The 24,010-nt window shown below is 40.3% G+C and overlaps 1 protein-coding gene across 1 annotated transcript in view; it reads left to right on the top strand.

The window, feature by feature from the left end:
- The window catches only part of TMTC1 (transmembrane O-mannosyltransferase targeting cadherins 1), a 239,675-nt gene that overhangs the window by 119,420 nt on the left and 96,245 nt on the right, over positions 1–24,010 (top strand). Inside the window, exon 8 of the mRNA XM_036251819.1 lies at positions 10,431–10,620. Coding sequence (XP_036107712.1) covers positions 10,431–10,620 — 190 coding nt within the window. The remainder of the gene's footprint in view (positions 1–10,430; positions 10,621–24,010) is intronic.

The following is a 24,010-nucleotide window of genomic DNA, read 5'->3' as shown; positions in this document are numbered from 1 at the left end:
CGGCCGGTGTGGCTCAGTGGATTGAGCTTGGTTTCATGGACTGAGAGGTCCCCGTTTAATTCCTGGTCAGGGCACATGCCCTGGTTGCAGGCTCCATCTTCAGTGGAGGGCGTGCAGGAGGCAGCTGATTGATATTTCTCTCTCATATCGATGTTTCTATCTCTTTCTCCCTTCCTCTTTCTCTAAAAAAATCAATTAAAAAAAAAAAAAAAGAAAGGAGGATTGTGTTCTATTCAGGCTGTGGGGAGAAAAGAAACTACTATTCATACATTTGGAATTCTTTTCAACAAATGTGCTATTTTGTCATATTATTGCTACTGTTCTCAAAATGGCATGTATATGTTTATTCAACAAGCATTTTATTGATCACTAATCATCAATAATAAATATATATTAAGTGGCCTATGAGGCAAACGTTACAAAACAGTACACAGAGTTGTATAGAAATTGATTGGACATCATAATATTTGTAAGATTAAAATGAGTGGGGACAGGTAAAAATGGCAAACAGAAATGAACAATTTTTTCTAAGATACAGCTAATTATACCTTACCATTTGTCCTTAAGAGATTCAGAGGTATTGTATCAATAAGGAATCTTGATCGGTGGATCTGGTTTATTGAAAAGATTTTAAATTTATTATTTGTTCAGTCTGCTGTGATGTTCTTGTGAGGTTTTCAGATATTATATTTACAATTTTAATATCTTTTCTTCAGGGTGGTTTGTTGCTCTAATGTTTAAACATTAATGTGTCCATAAATTTTTATAGTTTCATATACTTAACATCTAATATCATTTTTTTTTTTTTGTCTGGAATGCTCTTTATTTCACCTTCTATTTTGAATGGTAGCCCCGCTGGATAGAGTAGTCTTGGATTCAGATCCTTGTTTTTCATGACCTTGAATTCTTCATGCCATTCCCTTCTGGCCTGTAGTGTTTCTGTTGAGAAATCAGCTGAGAGCCTTATGGGGACTCCTTTGTAGCTAACCTGTTGCTTTTCTCTTGCTGCCTTTAAGATTTTCTCTTTTGTTTTTGGCATTTTAATTATGATGTGTCTTGGTATGGGCCTCTTTGGGTTCTTCTTACTTAGGGCTCTCTGTGCAATTTCCAGCAGGTGGGTCAATTGCTTTTCCCTGGGTTAAAGTTGCTTTGAGAAGAAAGTGGTTTCTGCAATGTAGGTATTGCAGAAGGGATCCAGGCCTCAGTCTTTTACAGCTCAGACCCCAGAGCCAGGACACCCAACCCTGAGGGTCAGGTCCAATGCTCAAAGATTTCAGAGGCTCTTCTCTGCCTACTGGCTGGCAGGTAGTTCTTGGCTGTTAATGAGCCTCATGTTGCACTTTTCAGGGAGGTGGTGTTAAATTCCCGAGGGAAGGGCAGTTGCTTCTCTTCCAGGCTACAGCTGCTCTGGGAAGGGGCTCTTTGAGGAAAATGGCTACAGTCCTGTGGGGGAGTGACTCAGCAAAGACCTCCTGATGGCCTCCTTCCCAGCTCTCTCCCCAGTGCCACAAACCCGACTCCTCACACAGTTCTAGTCCAGTCCACCCTCCCTCTGCTGGAGCTCAAGGTGAGGGGCTGTAGCTGTAATTTAGTGCCCTGGCCCTTCTGGGAAGTGCTGGTGTTCCCTGCGCCTCTCCCTGCTTGACAAAACCTCTGCTCTGGTGATTTTCTCAGCCAGGTACTATGTGGGCACCTTTCCCTGTTCTGCCACTCTGTGCTGGGGAGGTGGCCTGGGGATTTAACCCCCAACTTCTCAGAGGGAGCTTCTCACAGCTAATATAGCCCTCAGCTGCTGCCTGTGGGAATCCAGCCAGCCCCCTTGTGCCTCTGTACCTCATACCCGTCTCAATTTGGGGTTTTCTTTATGTCCCTGGTTACAAGGGTTCTCTCCAGCTGCTCTTCAGTTGTTGTTTCCAGATGACTTGTCTTTATTTTAGTTGTAATTCCAGTTTGGTCCTGGGAGATTGTCTGTGTAGCTCCCATTCACTCCACTGCCATTTTGGATCTCTGTCTGGACCTTTTCAGCTCATTGAGAAATTGTTTCAATTTCTGTAGCTCCTTAAATAGCTACTATCTGCTTTTAAGAGGAAAAACAGTTTTGCCAGATTCTGTTTTTCTTAGTGGCTCCATTTCCTTTAGCTTTGGGTTGGTTTCCCTCCAGGCTTTCTTGTCTCCTGAATTTGAGCATTCATACTTATCTCGAGAGTTAGATGCAGCCTGTTCCCTGAATTGCCGGTCTCCAGAAGCCAAGATGCACAGTCAAAAGAAACAGATGGGCGAGAACAAGAACAGGCTGCTCTCAACTCACCAGCCAATTATTTCGTTTATATCTTCTGTTATCAGTAAACAAGTTCCTGGCCCGAGGTTGGTGGCGTCAGGACAAAGGCTTTTGGTCTCGGTCTTACTGCCCTATCTGCACTGTTTTAGTTTGGTGGTGCGGTAGGTTGCGTTTTTTTTAATTTCTGCTGGTGGCCAAAGAAAATTCTTTGGTGGAACCTGTGGCAAAATTAGAATGTTGGGCCAGTCATTTGCCAAGTTCTGCCTTTCACTTTCAAGGCGTAATGTACTTTCTTTTAGAGGGGTCTGATACACATTTCACCCAGGATTTTTTGTGTATCCATCTAAGTGACTATTCTCAGGCAATTTCATCCACATAAAAATATAGAATAGAATATTCAATAATACCTTTATATTCTTCCTCTCCTTTCTTTAAAAAAAACAAAAGCAAAAAACTTTTTATTCCTGTATTTTGTACTTAAAATACATAGATGCCCAGGGACATTTCAGTGACAGTTGTTATATATGGCTTTTCACATTCCTCTAAGATAGCTGCATGATAATTGACTCTTTTCAACATCCAGAAAATTGACTTTAATTTCTTTCCTGAATAAGGTTTCTACTCTATTTGCATAATTGTCTGACCTCTGGTATGCTGATGCTTCTTAAATTGGATTACATTAGCCTGTTTCCTAATTCTGTTGGTTTTTCTTTCTTTCCCATCAACTGTGTGGATTAGCTATGATTTGGCAGCTCTGTGAGTGTGTCTTTACTAATCATGGGTTTGTCATTCCGCTATGTCACTGTCTCATTAATGCTTTATCTCTTTCACTGGATGTGTAAGTCCAGACAACTTTTTGGCATCTTTGCTTTTGTCTTTCAAGTACTGTATCCACCAAGTATGTACATTTAATTACTCTATTAATACTGTAGTTGCTAACTAACATAGTTTTGAAAATCCTAATAACTTTTAAGAGTAGCTTGGTCAAGTTTTCCTTTGTTTAGTATGATTTCTTGTGACTTTAGTTCTGAAATATCTTCTCTTTTAGATTATCTGTTTCCATGTGTTTAGCTGGATGAAATACCTTGTCATTATCTGCTTAACGAAACTGAGGGACCAAATCACTATGGTATGCTCATGAGAACGATTTGTTAAGCAAAATGACCTAAGACATGGGACTAAGACAAAAGATGCCTGTGACATTCACTATAATGTAGGGTGTTGTCTAACAAACCTAGAAGAATGCAAATTTGGTTGACTTATAATATACATTTACTATATTTTATAACTCATGTCAACTTAGAATTTAACATATATAAATCAGATAAGTGTGATTATTTTTTTTCCCCTACTGGAAAATAAAACTTGAAATGTTACAGCTTTATTACCTGGCAGGACATTGAACAAAAGTATCTCCAATTTGCCAATCTCATTATTTTTGTTTAAGTAACTATGAAAACCCCAGTTTTCAACTTTATTTATATATTTATTTGTTCTGTTTATTCAAAGTATATATATCTCATAGCAGATTTATTGAGATGTAATATGCATAGCACACAGTTCACCTACCTAGGGTATACAAGTCAATGGTTTTTACCTTATTCCTAGAGCTAAGCAACCACATTTCTGGGTCCTTTATTAATAAATTATATAAATCTTTAGTTTTCACTTTGTATAGGGATTATGTTGTTAATATTTTAAAATTTTATTTAATTTATATTTTTGTTTTGTTTTTTTAATCCTCACTCAAGGATATTTTTACATTTATCTTCAGACAGAGTGGGAGGGGGAGAGAGAGAGAAAAAAAAAACAAAACATTGATATGAGAGAGACACATTGATTGGTTGCCACCTGCATGACCTCAACCAGGGCCGGGGACTAACCACAACCGAGGTACATGCCCTTGGCAAGAATCAAACCCAGGATACTTTGGTCCACAGACCAACACTCTAACTGCTGAACTAAACCGGCCAGGACTAAATTTTATTTTAATATAATTTATGTTAATGACATTTTGGAAGCCATTTAGAATTTGACTTCTTGTTCTTGACTATGGGTATGTCAAATCACAAAGTAGGTCAATACAGAATTTGGTGGGTGAGCATTATTCAGGATACACTGGTAACAAGGCCCTTAATTTTTCACCTTTTCTTTATAATCTGAACATTTAGGTTGTATTAGCTGTCAGTACTTCTATGTGACTGATCAATAACTTTTCCAACCTATAATTAAGATTGTGTGAGTCAATTGAATGACATGACATTGAATTGTAAATGTTTCTACTTTTGACTTGAAAAGTGTAACTAGAAGTTAAAGAACAGAGGTGATAGTGTATTTTAATTGCACAACTTTCCTTGTCAAGCAAGTTCCCCAGACACAGTTGTCTAAGCCAAACATAGTTCTGGAGTCCAGTGCCCAAAGATTCTGTTTCTGTGGTTTCAGTTGACTAATGGACTTGCAATTGAGAAGTGATGAAATAGATTTTATGTGCAACTTGTCATGATAGAGATATTGTCATTTAGCCCAGGATTTACTCATCTGTTTATATAGCTCTTTATAAATGTGATATTTTATTTATTTTTATTTTTCTTGGTACGTGCCCCTAGCAGGAACCGAACCTGGGACTCTCTGGTCCGCAGGCCGACGCTCCAACCGCTGAGCCAAACTGGCCAGGGCTAAATGTGATATTTTGACATTCAGTCTTGCAAATCTTGAATGAAAAAGAAAAACAAAAGCTGGAGTTAGGTATGGCCCCTGCATAGGGCTGGAACCTGCAGGAGAGAGAATGTAATGTTTCCACTATTTTTTGTTTTTGTTTTTGTTTTTATCCTCACCCGAGGACATTTTTCCATTTTTTGTACAGATAGAGTGGGAGGGAGAGAGAGGAAGAGAGAGAGAGAGAGAAACATTGATGTGAAAGGGACACACCGAGTGGCTGCCACCCGCACGACCAACCAGGTCCGGGGACAAACTGCAACCGAGGTACGCGCCCTTAGCGGGAACCGAACCCGGGTCTCTCCGGACCGCAGGGCAACGCTCTAACCGCTGAGCCAAACTGGCCAGGGCTAATGTTTCCACTATTAAGGTCCCTCTCTATTGCCTAGTTATTGGTTTTCCATCTAACCAGATTTGAAGGGGACAGGATGTACAGATATATTTGATGGAAGAAGAAGTACTGCTTGTACTGCTTGAGAATGGTTGTCTTTCAAATCTAGGAAATAGAAAAAGGATTTATAGTGGAAGATTATAGAGTTCTTCTATCAGCATAATGTTTTTATCATAAGATACGATCGTGGGTTGGAAGGTAGAATATATTTACTTAAATGGTAGATTTGTTTCTGGTGTTCAGAAATGTAAGCAACGGCTTGTATTATTTTGCAGGAAAACATCAAGATCTGAAATAATATTAAGATGAAACACAATATCTTCCTTCTTTTTAAAGCTTTTTTTTTGTCTTTACATATTCAATTGGAGCTTCAAACATGCATAAAACCATATGTTTTTATCTGTACTGCCTTAGGGCACTATGTGTTCCTAATACTTAATCATTCTTGAAGCTCCTAATATGGGAGCTGTCTCATAATAAACTCTGAACAAGTTTAATTAAAAGTTAAATTAACATATTGAATTAAAATTTATTTAAAAAATATATATATATTGTGTGTTTAAAGAGATCTATGCAAAATGAGCTACTCTGTTCTTGCTTTAGCAACCTGCAAGGCCTTGTGTTAGGAAGTCCTCCATATATGTGCTTTTTTAAATGAAACTGATGTTATTCTGGTTTTTAACGTGTACATTACCAAGCTAGAGTGACTCTCAGAATCACCCAGGGAAGCAGGTTAAAAATCAAGTTTTCCTGGTTCATGTCACAGAAATTCTGATCGAATAGGTCACAAGGCTGGGAGAGAGAATCTTTATTGACCTGCAGCCTCAGTGTGTCCCTCTTTTTGAAACCCTCAGGTATAAACTATGTCCTCTGTGGCTGAAGAGCTCTCTGCAAGGTGGCTGCTGTCCCCTTTATGCATTTTGAATTATGTTCACAGAAAAGTAGCTTCTTGGGGATAAAAGAGATTTATAAAGGTTATTGAGTGTAGTTTTGCCAATCTAGCAGGGCAGAGATAGTCAACATATTATTTCATTTCTGAAATTTTAGCAGAAATAAACAACATGATTAGTTTGGAATGAAATTCATAGCCAGTGAGTTAACAAGAAATACTTCCGTTGTTGATTACAGCCAGCTCAACTAGCCCCCTAAACTGTAGTTAACTTTTGGTGTGATTTCAAGTGGCTTCTTTATGTTTATATTAGCAAAATTTTCTAACACTGTTTCAGTATTTTAAATAATATTTAAATAGTTTACTATCAACATTGATCTGAATTCATGTGCAATAAAAGGTAGGTGATGTCTCTGAGTTTCTGGAAACGATACATGTGAATCAAAGGGGTAGGTTGACAGCTTTATGGTAAATTAATAGTCTTGACCTAGTGATATAAGAAGGGAAGTTGCTTTTAGTGTGTGGTTCAATTTACTTTCTTAACCTATTTGGATGACAGTCTGTGTCAACAGTCACAATGAGCAGTATAAAAACACCTAGATAATGACATAGAAATTCTAACTTTTTAAAAATAATATTCTTTGTTTGCTTTTTTTTTTTTTTTTTTGTCAGTATGCTATTGCAAGTCTTGAAAATACAAGAAACTGAGGACAACTTGCAGGGCAAGGGCAAATGTGAACTTAACATTCAAATAAAAATCCCTGCAGTGTTTGCAGCTATAGCACAAGGAGGGATTCCTGCTGCGATTCTGTTGTTGCCTTTTCCACCATTTAAAAAACATAGCTTTTACTATGGAAGATATCAAATCTGTGCAAAAGTAGAGAAAATGGCACTAAGAACCTCTGCGTACCCATTATCCACTTTCAGCAATCATAACTCATGGCCTGCCGTTGTTTCATGCATATCCCCACCCACTTCTTTCTCCATGCTTCTAGTTTGTCACTTTAAGCAAATATCAGATACCATCTCCTTTTATATGCATATATTTTAGCACACGCATATTTCTGAAAGACAAAGAGCCTTAAAAAAGAGAACCACAATACCTTTATTATACTTTAAAAATTATCAGTGATTCCCTAGTATCATATATCCAATCAGCTTTTCAACTTTTTCTGTCTCTTACGTGGTTATTTTTAATACTTGTTTGTCTGAATGCGCATCTAAACAAAATCTGTGCTTTGTTTGGTATGTTTTTTACGACTCTTAATTTATTAATGTCCTTCTTCTTTCTGCTGCCTGCCCTGCCCCATCCCGCCCCATTATTTGTTGGATAACCTGCTATATCCTTTGTTTTTTGGAATTTGCAACATCCTGGATTTTGCATATTACATGCCTGGCATGCCCCTTAGCACGTTCCAGCATCTTCTGTATTTGATGTGAATTCATAATAAAGGGCTTGATCAAATTCAAGTTTAATTTTTTTTTACAAGACTGCTTTTTTTTTTTTTTTTTTTACAAAACTGGGGGTGTATCTATCCATCAGGAAGACAGCTGGCTGTTAGTCTCAGTTTCTGTGACGTTAAAATTAATTAGCAAGTTCCAAACACCAGATTTAGCCTCATCCATTCATTATAAAGTACCCCATCAGCTTTGCACCTCATAATTCTTTTGCAGTCATTTATAATCACTAATTATAACTGTTATATCAAGAAAAAGAGATAATATTTTTAAAGTAATTTTTAAGACCTGGGGTGTAACATCTGTGTGATTTTCCCGCTAAGGGGGTGGCTCGGCATTCTTCTCTAAAGCTGCCATGGGGAATCTTACTGAGCCGAGGGTTAGAAGCTCTATGGAAAGCAGAAGCGCAAAGTGATCCAAACATCTTTCTGTGGCGTTGGCATTCGTATGAGACAGTTTCTCAGGCCCAGGCCTTCCAGATATAGAGCAATTTTTTGTTTTTATTTTTGTTAAATAACAAAACTGGGACTTCTTCAAAATTTCAGTATATACTACACTATTGGTATATTAACATTTGACTTAAAATAGCAGAGGAGAGGGTTGGGAAACACCGTTGCCGTATCTCCATTCCTTCAGCCTGTTCCTCTGTTCCGAAGTGAGAGTTGGGCCAACGAATGACCCCAGCACCGAGCCTCACCACATCATTGTTCATGATTTTTGACAGCCAGCCTCGGAGGAGTAGGAGAAAAGGAAGATCAGTTGGGAAGGTCTGGGATGGATGTCCCAAACTAGCAGCTACATGTTGAGGGAAATTAAAGATGATTAGACTCATCACACTGGAAGGTAACTTAGAAATTCCCCGATCTAACCGCTTCGCCAATCCAAGGGTCCCTCCAGAAGAATGAGAAATAGACGAGGACTTCTCTTCACATCCTGTGCGGATGGGGCTCATCTCCGTCTGCTTCTTTCATTCTGTGCATGTGATTTTCAATATTGGATTGCACATTCCTCGAGGATAAGGAATTTACCTAATTATGCTGTTTAATCCCATATAGCATGTCAAAGATAAACACAGCTGGACATTAGTTAAAGCTGTGAAAATAGAGTTGATTCAGTGACTGCTGACAGTAGGGGGGAAATCTGAGTGCCATTCTGATTTGTGCAGAGATGGCTGGGTCCTTACAAGCGAGACTATGAGAAGGGGTCAAGCTGGGGGTCGGCAGAGTCAGAGAGGTGAAAAATGACCAAGGGTTGGTCAGTGGGACTGTGATTTGGCTGGCTGAGTCTGCTGGCTGGCAGTATTCAAAGTTAGTATTCTATCCTCCCGCAGAGACTGGGAGGCAGGCCCTGTCCTTCCTGATGATGACATTTTAATGCAGTGGCTCTCTGGCCCTTGAGAAAGACACTTGTGAGTTGCAAGAGCTGCATATTCACAGCTGTAAGCCCTTTGTAGAAGATGCTCTGTAAAAGAGAGGTCAGGGGCTTCTCGGGTATTAACGCGAACAAACTATAAATTCTTCTGGCTGTGATGAGCTTTCTCAGGCAAGTGTTTTTAATGGGAGGCTGGGGTCATTCTGGGAATGTGGCCTTATGCTGCTGGAGCAACACTAGGGTTTGGCTGTCTCCTCCGCAGAAGTTTGGATGAAGTTTGTCATGTGCTGAGAGTTCTGCAGTTCTCAAGGGTCTAGAACAGCACTTATTGAATTTGTGTTGACTAAATACATTGAAATAAATGTAATTTTCTCTACTCAGAAAGGAAGGTGGTCAGTTAAAATGTTTTCCACTTTACGGTAGTGCCTAGCGACAGGCAGGGAAATGGGAGAAACCCCTCCCCTCATTGTTTTCCTTCCCTGGCTTCACCTGGCCGTTCTCGTTAGCGAGGACGGTCCTGCGGCCTCTTGATGGCTAGTCTCTCCGTCTGCGAATAAGGGACATCTCTCTACGACAGAGATTTTTATTTATTTATTTTTTATCCTCACCCGAGGACATTTTTCCTTTTTTTTTTGTACAGATAGAGTGGGAGGGAGAGAGAGGAAGGAGAGAGAGAAACATCGACGTGAAGGGACACATCGAGTGGCTGCCACCCGCACGACCAACCAGGGCCGGGGACAAATTGCAACCGAAGTACGTGCCCTTAGCGGGAACCGAACCCGGGTCTCTCCGGACCGCAGGCCGACGCTCTAACCACTGAGCCAAACTGGCCAGGGCGAGATTTTGATTTTTTGGAAACAATTCAATATGGGCCAACTTGCTATAAAATGATAATCAGTTTGTTATTAAAAGATTAAGTATTTTCATAACTTCTACTATGAAAAACAGACAGTTCAAACATCTCTCACCCAGGGAATCATACCCAACGGGGCCAGCATTTCTGTCCTGTGTATTATCAAACTTTTCCTTCATAGCATTTATCTCAGATCGTAATGTATTTATTTGCATGATAATTTTAAGGCATATGTCATGGAAATTAGACCTTGTTCACCGCTGTAAGGCCAGCATCTACCACACTGCCTAGACATTCATTATTAGATGTTTTCCAAAAGGATCCATTTAATGACTCAAGGAATGCCATCTTGTCTTTTTCTGTAAGACAATGTTGACAGTGTAGACGTACTATTGAATAGAAACAGGGTGAATGAATGTTTACAAAATGTCATGAATCTTGAGTTATGTTTCAACGATTCTTCTTCTCTTTGTAGATTCCTTACCTATTCCTACCTCTTGGCCTTCAATATGTGGCTTCTGCTTGCACCTGTCACCCTGTGCTATGACTGGCAGGTGGGCAGTATTCCTCTGGTAGAGACCATCTGGGACATGCGGAATTTAGCCACCGTCCTTCTGGCAGTTGTGATGGCCCTGCTGAGCCTGCATTGTTTAGCCGCCTTCAAGGTAATTTTCTGAAATGTAAATGAATTCTGCACTTGAAGAGATGCTCTATACTCAACAATGCTTTGTTTTCCTCAATAGGAGGTCTGGGTCTAAATTGAATCTACTCTTTTGTCTAAAAAACTTCATGTATTCAAAATTTCCCTGGTAGGTAATATGTATTTTAAAGACCACAGTGGAGGTTAACAAACCATTGGCACCTTAATCATATTTCTTTTACTGTTTCTACGAACCCCGTAGAAATTAGATCTGAAATTTAATGTTTGCGAACAAAAAAATTTTTTTCTGCTACTGTGGTTGGCTAATTTTTTTGAAGTAATTGGTTTAATGTTAAATGAGATCACGATAATATATTCATAAGTGCTTATCTTATGGTTAAGACTCTACTCCACTGATGTCTGCCTTCCCTGGTTGGGTGATGCTCACTTCATAAAGAATAGTATAATACTAGAAAAACTACTGATTGCAACCATTTCAAAAATGACCCAAGACGGCAAAGACTTTGAAAATGTTTAGTTATGAAAAACTGCTACCGAATGGGTAAGATGCCTAAGGGTATTCTATTCTCTGTGCCTCTCCCCGTTCTCCCCGCACCATGTTAAAAACAGGTTTACTGTCTAGAGGTGGCTGATGTGGTTTGGGAGAGTATCAGAGTAGCTGGGAATTTAAGCGGGAGATTTTGGAAGCTACAGGCTACACAAGGGCTGAGCTCATCTGTTCTCTTCACGTTTATGGCTGGCATGTGTGCACGGCACTCCCTGGGGAGCACAAGGAACATCGAAAGCCTGGGGAGACTTACTAATTTGCTGCAAATGTGAATGGGTTCCTCAACCCATACATAGTTTGGGTGGCAGAGAGGAGACACTTCCTGACTTAGGTGTATAACCTCTGCTGACGTTATTGGCTGATCACAAACTATGCAAACACAATAAAAATCCCCCGAGAGCCAGGGGAAAAGGGAATCCTGAGCAAAAATGTCAGCTCGCTGCAGAAAAACAAGTTTTTCAGTCTGAGTCCAGGCAAGTTCATCCTGTAATAAAACAGGAAAACCAGCATATTTCGGAAGAACAAAATAGAATACAGAGTTACAATGTATGGCACACAGTGCCTAGTTTTTAATAAGATTAGTAGACATATAAAGAACAGGAAAGTGTGACCCAAACTCAGGAAAACTAATGTCAATAGAAAAAAAAATTGTCAACAGAAGATGGAAAAGTATTGAGATTCCATATCTAAAGTCACATTTACGTGATCAATTAACTTTTGACAAAGTTACTGAATAGTTTTTTTTAAATGTTGAAATAATAGACTGTCTGTCATCCTTCCTTGTTTATCAACGAGAGCTCTGGAGGAGAGGACACAATGTACCTGTTACCATTGATTTTATACAAACATGACTTCAAAATTAATATTTTAATAATTGGCTTTACAAAGCTACAAATTAACATATGTAAATAAAAGGGCAGGTTTGTTATTTCCCTATCACCTCCTCAAATCCTACCTTTTGTGGCCTTCCTTTGAATATTTGTTCTTACACATTTTTATACTCAACTAAGAACAAAAACAAGTGAGTTATTACACAAGTAAGTTAAGTTAAATGCCATTGCAGATTGAGCCTCTTCCTGGCCACTTCCACATCCAGTTGGAGAATCCCCGCATGTTAGCAGCTCAAGAGTAGATGATGCTCCCTCAGCCGGGATCAAGTGGGAGAGCAAGGCTACTGAATCTAAGAGTTTTCTTTCTCTACAAATAACCACAGGATTAATTTAGAGATTTAAGACCTCAAGAGCTGGTTTGTTATTTATCATAGAAGAGCTCACTTGGCATCTTTAATAATCTAAATGTAGACTGTGTCTTATTTTGTGCCTCTTCTTTATCTCCTCCTCCCCTGCTCCACACCCTTAATTCACTAGGAATACATTTGAGTTTATGTAATATAACATAGAGAACAATCTAGAAATTCATTATTGGACTGAATTCTTTTCAACAATGAATTTTATTTATTTTTTATTTATTTATTTTTAATTTTTAATTTATTTTTTTGTTACAGATATTTCTCCTTTTTGGCCCCATTGGCACCCCCCTCCCCAGCCCACCCCTGCACCGTCCCCAGCTTAGTTGTCCATGTCCATTGGTCATGCATACATGCATATAAGTTCTGTGGTTTATCTCTTCCCACCCTCCCACCCCCCCTTCTGAGGGATGTCAGTCTGTGTCCTACTTCCATGTTTCTGGGTCTACCGTATTCCTCAGACTGTTATGTTCATTATATTTCGTATATAAGTGAGATCATGTGGTATTTGTATTTTTCTGCTTGGCTTATTTCACTTAGGATAATACTTTTCAGGTCTCTCCATGTCGTCTCAAAGGGTAAGAGATCTTTCTTTCTTACCGCTGCATAGTACTCCATTGTGTATATGTACCACAGCTTTTTTATCCATTCATCTACTGATGGATACTTGGGCTGTTTCCAGATCTTAGCTATTGTAAATAGTGCTGCTATGAACATGGGGGTACATATATTCTTTCTGATTGGTGTTTCAGGCTTCTTAGGGTATATTCCTAGCAGTGGGATCACTGGGTCAAATGGCAGTTCAATTTTTAATTTTTTGAGGTAACACCATATTGTTTTCCATAGTGGCTGCACCAGTCTGCATTCCCACCAGCAGTGCACTAGAGTCCCCTTTTCTCCACACCCTCGCCAGCACTTGTTGTTTGATGATTTGTTGATGGTGGCCATTCTGACAGATGTGAGGTGATACCTCATTGTTGTTTTAATTTGCATCTCTCTGATGATTAGTGATGTTGAGCATTTCTTCGTATGTCTCTTGGCCATTTTTATGTCCTGTTTGGAGAGGTGTCTATTCAGCTCCTCTGCCCATTTTTTAATTGGGGTCTTTGCCTTCCTTTTGTTGAGTTGTATGAACACTCTCTATATATTGTAAATTAACCCCTTATCTGACACATCATTGGCAATGATGTTCTCCCATACAGTGGGTTGCCTTTCCATTTTGATGATTGTTTCTTTTGCTGTGCAGAAGCTTTTTAGTTTGATGTATTCCCATGTGTTCTTTTTTTTTCCTTTCAACAATTAATTTTAAAGTGGACTAATTTGTTCCTACTCTGTGTGATAGGGATAATCTCCCTGTTGGGATGTAGGTACAGTAGAGATAAAGAACATTAAAATCATGAAGTTTGTTATTCTGTTTTCTTTTATGAATAGAGAACATTTATACACCAGAGCAACCATAGGCTGAAGATGCACTGGGTTTTTCTTTGTGACTCTTACAGACTGTTGACTTGCAGTAAATGGTGATGTATATTGAGAAAGTAGCCAATCTGATTTGGGTTGTTTAGAGGAGTTAGTATCATTGGTCCTGTTCTTTATAGTTGCCCTTTTCCCACGTCCTCTAATGTGATTTTCCTGCATTACAGAGGAAATACCACTAACTTACACTTAAGAGTAATTTATTTGTTGTTCATTCTTTATTACATTCTCACAGGGAGTCTTGAGATTTTAAGGTATTTGTATACCTTTTATTATCTTGTGGCATACTTGTAAAAGTAAAACCGGAGGGAAAAAAGAGAGGGTTAGTGATACCCAACTTTCCTAATGACCTCGAGAGTGAGCTGTCTTTTGAGAATGGACATTAGTCAGGGGAGAGCCCCTTCTCCAAGCATGGGGCTTTCAGGCTGTTTGGTTTCTTTTTTATTTTAGTGGGGTCACAACTCTATCCCAGTCTATTCATAGCCTTCCACTTCATTTTCTTGAAACCAACAGAAATCCTAGGGCACATCTCTGGGCCCCAGAAAACAAGTCAAATTTTCACGTCTAACAGGGGTATGAATCTGCAGCCCAACCAGTGGAGGTGACCACTGGTGACAACTTGGTGGAAGTGGAGGGGTGGTAGGGGGTGGAAGTAACATATCTGCTCACTTAGCGGAGATGCACTCACCGCAGGATCTCCCTTCCTGCCTGTTCCCAGCCTTGGCTCAGTGAGTCCCCATGCTTGTCCAAATCACACCCCCATCACCATGCTGGATCAAAGAACAGACAGCTACCCTATGGGCGAATGGCAGCTGTCAGCCTTAGATCTCTCTTTCGTTACCCCACCCCCCCCCCATATCTCAACCAGGAGGGAACAGAATGAGAGCCATTGCTGAAAGTGAGTATTTGCTCATTGACATTCTTACCTCATTCCAAAAAGGACTTGGAGCAGCTTAAAGGGAAAAAATACAGTACAATGGGATAGACCAGAAGATGGAAAAAAAAAAATTTTTTTCAAAGAATCAGATTAGAAATATTTGAAGCCTTGCTGGTCACACAGTCTGTCACAATTATTCAGTCCTGCCATTGTATCATAAATTAGTGACCCCTGGTATAGAACATGGTACTGCCACAGACCAGCACAGTTGGGTTGAACGTGCTTTCAGATTTCTAAAAATTATTTTGTATTTTGTTCAGCAAGTAATAGGTTAAGTTATTATTGTGGCACATAGATTACTGTGGAATAACTTTTAAATTTCAGAATAGCCATTATGAGACCTGGTAAAATAAGCATGTTTTAATACTCTAAGTGGTAAAATAAAATTGAACTTGAGGAATGAAGTTTGTCTTTAATGGTGAATGGCTCTGTGCCAGCATTGATTTTTTCTTTTTCTTTTAAATTTCTGGACTACATTCTTTTCCCCTGTTCTCTGAAAACTCCATGTTCGCCATCCTTTTTCTGTCCTCAGTTCATGAGAATCCTCCTCATACTATTAAAGGTCCAATTTTTCTAGCCCATTTACAACCCAGCGATTTGTCCTGCTTTGGGACCGTTGCAGTCACTGACGGAAGAGGTCTTGATAATATCTTGACATGGTTCATCTGTCTCGACCACCAGCGCCAGGGGGTAGCCATTGTCTGGGATGCCTCTCTGTTTCAGGGTTGGCCAGCCCAGCCTCTTACACTGTGCTTTGGGGGCTTCTCCCCCCGACACCTTTCTAGCGATGGTGATGCTGCCCTGCTACTTGGCTCCTGGTTTTCCTGGTCAGTAGCTGTGGTCAACTTTAGCCCTCAGGCCATGCGCCAAAGCTGAGATTTTTGTTTATATCATTTTTCTGATGAGAGTCTAAAAATGAGCTTACTGCTTCATCAGATGCAGTGTTGGGAAATACAGAAGGTGAATTTGCATCACATTGTAAAATGGAACGTATTTAACAATGCATTGCAATGGCCTTTTCCTACACACGTTTGTGTCATTGCTTTGCTGTATGTGATACAAATTGTGACATATGTTCTATCACCTTCATTTCACTTTGTAGTCTACTTTAAATTCATGACCACAAACTTCAGGTAGGAGCCAGACCCCTCCGTGGTGGAGGCAGCCCAGGTGGGCGCCTGGAGGGGCTCTGCTCACAGTCCCAGGTCAGGAGTCCTGAGGCCGGAGGAGGGGAGGCTGAGAAGTGGAGTGAGTAGCACTGAGCCGGGCTGAGGCCAGGCTCTGCCACTGACCGGCGGTGCGTCACTCATTCAGCCTCGTTCCTGCACCATAGTGTAGGGTCACTGTGAGGCTGAACCAGGGGAGCCACGAAAGACCCTTGGCTCAGTGACTGGGATGTGCTAAGCATTGAGAACCTTTCAGGTGCCTTTGTAGTCTTTGTTGTTATCATTGTCATCACCTCATCATGAAATTGTCACAAATTAATGTTAGGAGCACAATAAGGCTCCTGTCTCTCTTTTGTAGAAAAAAAGACATGAAGAAACATAATCTAGTTGATGGCCTTTTATGATTCTATATATTTCAATATACAACGATGCTTTACATGATCAGAAGTATTTTTAATGCTACTGAAGACTAATCTTGTCCCTGGCCCCAGTCTCCTTTTAGTCCCCCTCCTAAGAAACAGAGGTTAAATTCTTGACCAAATGGCAAATGGTAGTAACATATTTTCAAGTTTTTAGTGCTTTAGCTTATTTTGTAATTTGGAAGTCGGTATATTAAAAAGTAACAGAAGGGCAGAACCCTAACCTAAAACTCCTCTGTTAGTTAAAAAAATGGATGTTTATCAAGAGAAAGGCATAGTGACAAATATCACTGAATTATTTATAAACGAACACTGGAGCTGTTACCTAAACACCAAGCAATAGAAGTATTATAGATGTCTTTAAAGGTATTTGGAAGTTTAGCAACAAGAGGCAGAATATAAGAAATAAATCATTTTCTTTTATTTTCATTGTTCTTAAAACTTCTTGTCACTGCTGGGTTTCTCCATTCCATTCAGTGGTGCCGATCGGAACAAAAGAGGCACAGAAATGCAACTTGTAATTCAGTGGCTGCCAGATGAGCAGAGGCCTCGAGTAGAGCATTCCCGAGGCATTACTTTCCACCCAGTAATGTGTCGCCTGTGGAGCCGCCCCGTGTGCTGGAGCTGAGCCTCAGGCCCACGCTTCTTCCCCAGCGTCTGGGTAACACGCAGTTTGGCTGCACCTGAGGTGCTTTGCTTGGCTTCTGGTCTAGGGCTGGCTGGCGTTTCCCACATCATTAGATAGTTCGTTTTATTCTTTGCCTTCATAGGGCAATTACATTTTCACAAGTCACACTCTTTAATAAGAAAATGATTTACCTACCCCTCTGATGTTTATACCTTAGTTGGAAGACTCGCTGAATTTATTAATGGAAGAATTAGTTGCATAATGGAAAAAAAAAAAAAAGGAGTTTTCAGACATCAGTAACAACTTTATTTCTTTTTCTTGATAGTATGCTTTATAATTCTCAGCAACATTTTATAGTCTATATTATTATTTGCTTTAACTCAAAATAATTGCCACCTTTTGAGTGATAATCTTCATTTTCAACTTTTTATTTCTTTTCACTTAATGATTCATACTCTCATAAAAGCACTTTATTACCACTCAGCCTTACAATGCTTCTGATTGTTGTTAAACTCTTTAAAAGGTCAAAAGACATTTTAGTTGCTCCTGGAGCCATTCTGTCCTTACTATTTCCATTCAGAACATAAAATTTCTGTTTAAAAGAGCATACCTTTTCCCATCTCGTTTTAAGAAAACAGTGAAATGTATAATTGGGACTCCTAGAGATAAAAAAAACAGCTAAAACAAGTTCCTCTGCGGAAAGCCCATTGGAAATTACTTTTTGTATTGGAAAATACAAAGGAGACAGAAGTGATTGATTGACAAATTCTTTAGGTGATTTGCTATTTGTACAAGGCCCAATGACCCTCTAAAGGGATGGCAATTGTGATAAATAAAACAGGAGAGAATCACCCCTCCCCCCCCATAAAAGCCCTACAATTCCTTATTTTTACATGTACTTTGCCTAAAGAGAAAGCCAGAGTACTAGAAAGAAAGCAAGTTTGTCATATGAGCTTGAACGTTTCTGGGTCTACACTATTACACATCAGCGTTAGACCATGAGGTCTTCCAACTGGTTTCCAATCTGAAATATAATAAGAATAAATGAAATAATGTGTATGGCACCTGGGGTTGTTCTGAAAGGAAAGCATGAATTTCCACATGGAAGCCCCAAACTCAACGTTCTGAAGTTTAACTCCTGAGCTTAGCCATTCATTGTTTCTCAACAGTGTTTTCTGTTTGTTTTTAAATCTCAGTGCATTCTACTAGTTTCCCAGACAAAAATTCTTGGGGTTTCCTTGTTTCCTCTCTGTCCTTCTCTCTAATATCATATCCAATCCATCAATAAGTCCTGTCCACTCTACTTTCAAAATATATACTTCTCTCCAACTTCCCTGCGGCTGGCCTGGTCCAAGCCCCCAACATCTCCCACCTGGACTGCTGCCGTAGCCCCTACTCATCTCCTGCTTCTGCCTCGTGCCAGTGGGCCCGTCTCTTCTCAACAGTGTCCAGAATGAGTTTTAAAAATGAAGGTCATGTCATAGCCTGTCCCTCTTGTACTTAAAATTGTACAGTGGCTCCTTATTTCGTTCAAAGTAAAAATCATTCATAATCTTTATAATGGCCTAAAAAGGTTTTACATGATCTGGCCCCAACCCACCCCCACTCCATTATCTCCCCTGCTCCTTCCTGAACTCATTGCCTACTATGAAGTACATCTGTGGCTGACTCCCTCGTTTCCTTTGCTTAATTACCACCTTCCTAACGGTGGCCTGCCTTCTCTGACCAGCACATTTACAAATCACAGTCCACTTCTTGCCCACTTTATATTGCAGATACTCCTTACTGGGCACACTCTCTCTTTTTGTCCACTCAAAGGGTAGATATTTCGTGTGTGTGTGTGTATGTGTCTGTTTTGCTCACTAATATATTCCAAAGAATGTAGTATACTGTCTGGATAATAAAAAGGAGACAGAAGTGATTAATGGCTGAATTCCTCAAGTGATTGCCTATAAGCACAATGCCCAAGGAAACTATAAAGAGACGGCAACAATATGTGTTTGTTGAATGAATGATCAGTGACCATGTTTTACCAAGACAACTATTGCTTAGGATGGGAAAATTTTCAAGAGTACTTTGACAAGGGAAATGAATTGGGGGGAGCGTCCCATAGCACCCTCGATGCGCCTGTACTTTCTGAGTCTCTCATAGGCAAGAGGGACTGAGTAGCCTGACCAGTCCCAGTTACAGCCGCCTCTCTAGCTGTGTGACAGAAGTGGAAACTGGTCTTAAAAACTGGCAGGGCATTTAGAGATAAGCAAAATAACTTTGTAGGGATACACAGGTATAGGGTGGTGTACTTGCAGAGGATACAGTAAGGTAAAATGTTAGGTATTTAATTCATTGCCACTCACTGGTTCCAGGCAATATACTGACTATGGAGAATAAAAATAAATAAGACCCAGTAGCTTCCTGGAAGACCTTGGTTTTCTCTACTTCCATTCATTCTCCCGCTCCCTCCCCACCCCTGGGAGAATTACCCTTCTGAACACAGATAGGAGACAAACAGGCCTCTGACCTGCCAGAAAACTTCTTGCTTTCAGGACTCATCCTGGCTGGAGCCAAGACTATGCTGATCGATGGCTTACTGCATTTTCTAAATGTGTAGTGATTTTTTTTTTTTTTTAATCCTCACCAGAGGATATTTTTCTGTTTATCTTCAGATAGAGTGGGAGAGAGGGGGAGAGAAGGAAACATCAATGTGAGACATACCGACTGGCTGTCCCCCACACCACCCTGACCAGGGCTGGGGACAAACTGCAACTGAGGCATGTGCCCTTGACCAAATTCAAACCCATGACTCATTGGCCCGAGGGCTGACGCTCTAACCACAGAGCCAAACCTGCCAGGGCGGTATAGTGATTTTTTTTTTTAACCTGGAAAACAACGACCAGTTCTTTCACATCTACCAGGTATGAAAAACAGAAAATATGTTTCAACTATAGCATGAAGGCCGTAGTTGAGATGCAGACTTTTCTGTTTCCACAATGATTTTTTGGGGACAGGTAATAGAAACTTCTAAGGTGGAAAGTTTAACGTTTTTCTGCTTGCGCAGTTTATGCCATATACCGGCACTTTTCAAAACATGTTCTAACATCATACAGGTCATTAAGTAAGGTTACCCTAAATAAAGATCTGCATTTCAGGAGCACCGAACTTTTTCTTTTTTTTAAGCTGGAGAATTTCACAAAGCCTTCACTGTGCTCCAAGCAGCCTTGTGAGTTTTCAAATGGGGTATGTAGTAAATGGCGTTTCTAAAATTTATTTGAATCTGAAACCCTTTTTATGGGCTTCTTGCCGGATCAGTGTTTTTGTAACCTGCATTGGAAAGAATTGGCGTAGACACATGAGGGTGGGTGGGTAAAAACTTTGAAGTCCATTCTTGGGCAATTTAAACACCACCACCCCTTATTGATTTTAGAGAGAGAGGAAAGGAGAGGGAGAGAGAAATAGAAACATCGATAACAGAGAACATCCATTGGCCACCTCCTGCATGCCTCCCACCGGGAATAGGACTCACTAGGCATGTGTCCTGACCAGGAATCAAACTGGCGACCTCTTGTTACATGGGTCAGCGCTCAATCACTGAGCCACATCAGCCAGACTAAACACTTTTTTGCTGCCTATCTGTACCTACAAAAACAATAGCCACCACCACAGCAGTGATAACTCATATTATTTTCCATTTAGCAATGCCCCCTGTAAAAGGATTTCTTTTAAACCATTTATTTTAGGGTTAGAGTTTCCAACCAGTCAATAGCAAGGGGAAGGAGAGACCGTGAAACAGACTCACGGAATTCCTGTTTCCCATTACGCTGAGGCTGTGGTTAGAACACGTGTGTGGGTGTTTGATACGTGACTGACTGCTCAGTCTCAGGAGGACACTACATCGCCATCAATAAAACGCTAGAGTGTGGGGAAGTGAGTGTCACCTAGAATAGCTGAGTCACAGGTAGATGAAGTGACAGTTTCCAAATTAAGACCAAAGTGACACTAGAGGTATCTATGTGCAGTTTTCCTTGTAACTGGAGAACGTTAAAAGTCGCGTCTTCACCTGCTCGGCGGATGATTTAAAAAGAAGGTATTTGAGAGATACTCTGTGCACCACGAGCCAAAAGTGAGCTGTTCTTGCCTCAGAATATAGTTTCATCCATGGAAGGTTCCTGTAGGAAAGCCCGGGACAGAAGAAGAAGGACTTCTTCGAGCGTCATGATTAACTAGTGACTGGCTGCTAGTAACTGGTCACACTCTCGGCAGAATTTCATCTGGAAAAAAAACCCAAAAAACTTGCTTTTATTTTTATATCCTGTTTGTCTCTAATTGCCAGAGGCCACCGATGTTTACAGAGGACTTGGCAACTTTAAATGGCCAAATCGGCGTAGTCAGTCTGTGATCCAGGACTCTGGCATTTGGTATTAAAACGTGATTAATTGGGAAGAACATTCTTTAATGTCAGCCTCCTTGGCATTGCCTGGAAGATTCTTTCCATTCCAGGGAGCAAGGTTCCTCTGCATCTGGGGGACTGGCCAGTGAACTCTGGTTTTCTGCTGTGTGTGGCAGAGCGTCCTCTGGAGACCAACTCGGTGCCCAGGCTTGTGGGACAAACACGTCCACCCTTTGTTTTCCTGCCTACAGCATTTTTCTTCTGTTACCTTATAAGAATTTTCCAAGGGAAAATGACTCCCAATTAGGGATTATATGGTCAAATTCTTTCTTGTATTTTTATGTCAAGCCTCATACAGATCGTCTAAAACTGCTTCTCTCTCACACACATTTTAGAGAGGTATATTGCTATTTGGTGCAAAGCAGTCCTCATGAAACAATAGGTATGTATTTGAATGTCTGAACTCAGAAAATGACAAGTATTTGATACTATTTTAAAATACAGGGCTTTTGTTTCTATCCTTTGCTACATTCATTAGTCCATTAAATTTGCCCTTTTAAGCTGTAGTAAGTAGGCCGTTTGAATGTACATTTAAAGTGGGGCAGAACATTATTTCATCAAGTCAGTTATTTTGACAACTTCTGATGAAACATTCCATCCAACCTTTAACACCATGTGTTTCAGAAGCAAGAAAGTGGGTCTTGTTTAAGGAGATACAACATATCCTGATGTGGCAGATACTTTGACTTTGGATGGGACACTAACAGATAACAGGAATCACATCCACTATTAATAACACTTTCTCTAGAAGCTCAAGTGTCCCAATAAATCTCACTTTTTTTCTTCACTGTTAAGAGAGCTTACTAAATTTCTTATTACTTTCGTATATCGTAACCTTGAAGTAAGCCAAACATTTCTCTGTAATTTATTTGATAAAGTATGATGAAGTATAGTCTTTAAAAAATACTGATATAAAATATTTGGATTTTTACCATGTAGAACTGTGGGATTCGTGTGCTTCCTTCTCTTCATTCATTTTAGATTACAGAGGGAAGGACTGGCTTCTATGTGACAACCCCAAGCAGGTCAATGAATCATACTTTTTAATGAGTGTGATTCACTGTATGAAAAAGTAAACATCTTGTGTCTTAAAAAATAAGTCTACAGTTTCCTGTTTTGGACGCTTTTGGCAGAGGGTCACCTTACCAAAAATGTTTGAGCAATGGTCATAAGTAGAAAACTTCTTCCCCCAGGCATGCATATTTCCATAGGAACAAAACTATTTATGAAACAAAACTGTGTATGCAAAGGCATCTAATTTTCCTCTGCCTCCTCTTCCTCTTCCTCAAAGCTAAATTCACTCAGACTTCACTTGCATGGTTAAATCCATCCTAGTTTATAATTGAAATCTTACTGAGGAGGGGGGGAATTGGTTCATTATTTCTGCCTCCCTTCTAGGTCACCTTATTAAATTATAGTTCTTGATGTAGAATTCTGTGGCATTCTTGTGTCATTTCCATTTCTCCAACCAGAGCTGGATGGGGTGAGCATAATGGAAGACTTGGGTCCCTAAGCAGTGAGCTCGCTCTCTCTGTTCCACCCTCAGCTCTGGGCAGGCTCCAGGCACAAGATTGACCTTCTGCTGACATTTTCTCTCCTTGGTTCTCACAGGCACTCTGTCTAATGCACCAGTGACCTTCCTCTGGACAGGACCTTCCCTGAATCCAGTGGTGTCTCATGGGAGTCCTGGTACTTCACCCACTCAGCCCCTTCTTCTTCCTGAATCCACTCAGCCACCTTTGAGGTCAACATATATATGTCCAGCCCGCGGGCCATACAAGGCCTGAAAAATCAATACCAGCCAACATCACACGCCTCACCAAATTAGCCTGACCAATTTATAGCAGGCTAATTTTTAAGTTGATAATTTTGTTTGGCCCACTAATGATGTTATAAATATCCTAATGGCCCTTGTCAGAAAAAAGGTTCCCTACCCCTGTTAAAGCAACACCACTATTTTGATTTTTAAAATTCACCCTCTTGAGTGAATGCCTCATATGTGTGTGTGTGTGTGTGTGTGTGTGTGTGTGTGTGTGTGTATAATGGAATATATACTATATATATGAATAACAATATGTTACAAGATTAAATGGTGTATCATACTGTCACATTTCTGAGATTTATATATGAACAGTTCACACCAGGGACACATAGAGAGGAACTGAATTTTCTGGCATCAGAGAGAGGGCTGGAGGGGCAGCTTCCTCCCAGACAGAACTGTTAGCAGAGGCCATTGTTTCTTTGCTAAGCCCTTGCCCCACGGAGCCAGCAGTCAGGCGTTGTATCTGAGTCTCCATCAACCTGGCTGTCACTGTTCACCATACCCTGGTGATTCCCTGAGGCCTCACATCACCCAACTTGTAGGCCTACACAAGCAGTTTCCAGTGGCTTTTCAATAACAATGACCTGTCTTGGCTCATGCTTCAGACTTTCCTAAAATCTCTCAAACTAGTAGCATCTGGCCTTGGTGTGCCTCGTACATCTAGCTAAGTGGCCCCAGGCCTGGCACTAGCTGCAGCCAGCTTTGGTTC

This window comes from Molossus molossus, unplaced genomic scaffold (assembly GCF_014108415.1).
Source record: "Molossus molossus isolate mMolMol1 unplaced genomic scaffold, mMolMol1.p scaffold_m16_p_10, whole genome shotgun sequence".
Lineage (NCBI taxonomy): Eukaryota > Metazoa > Chordata > Mammalia > Chiroptera > Molossidae > Molossus > Molossus molossus.
Note: the sequence above shows the minus strand (reverse complement) of the source record. Positions and strands in the feature narration are given on the sequence as shown.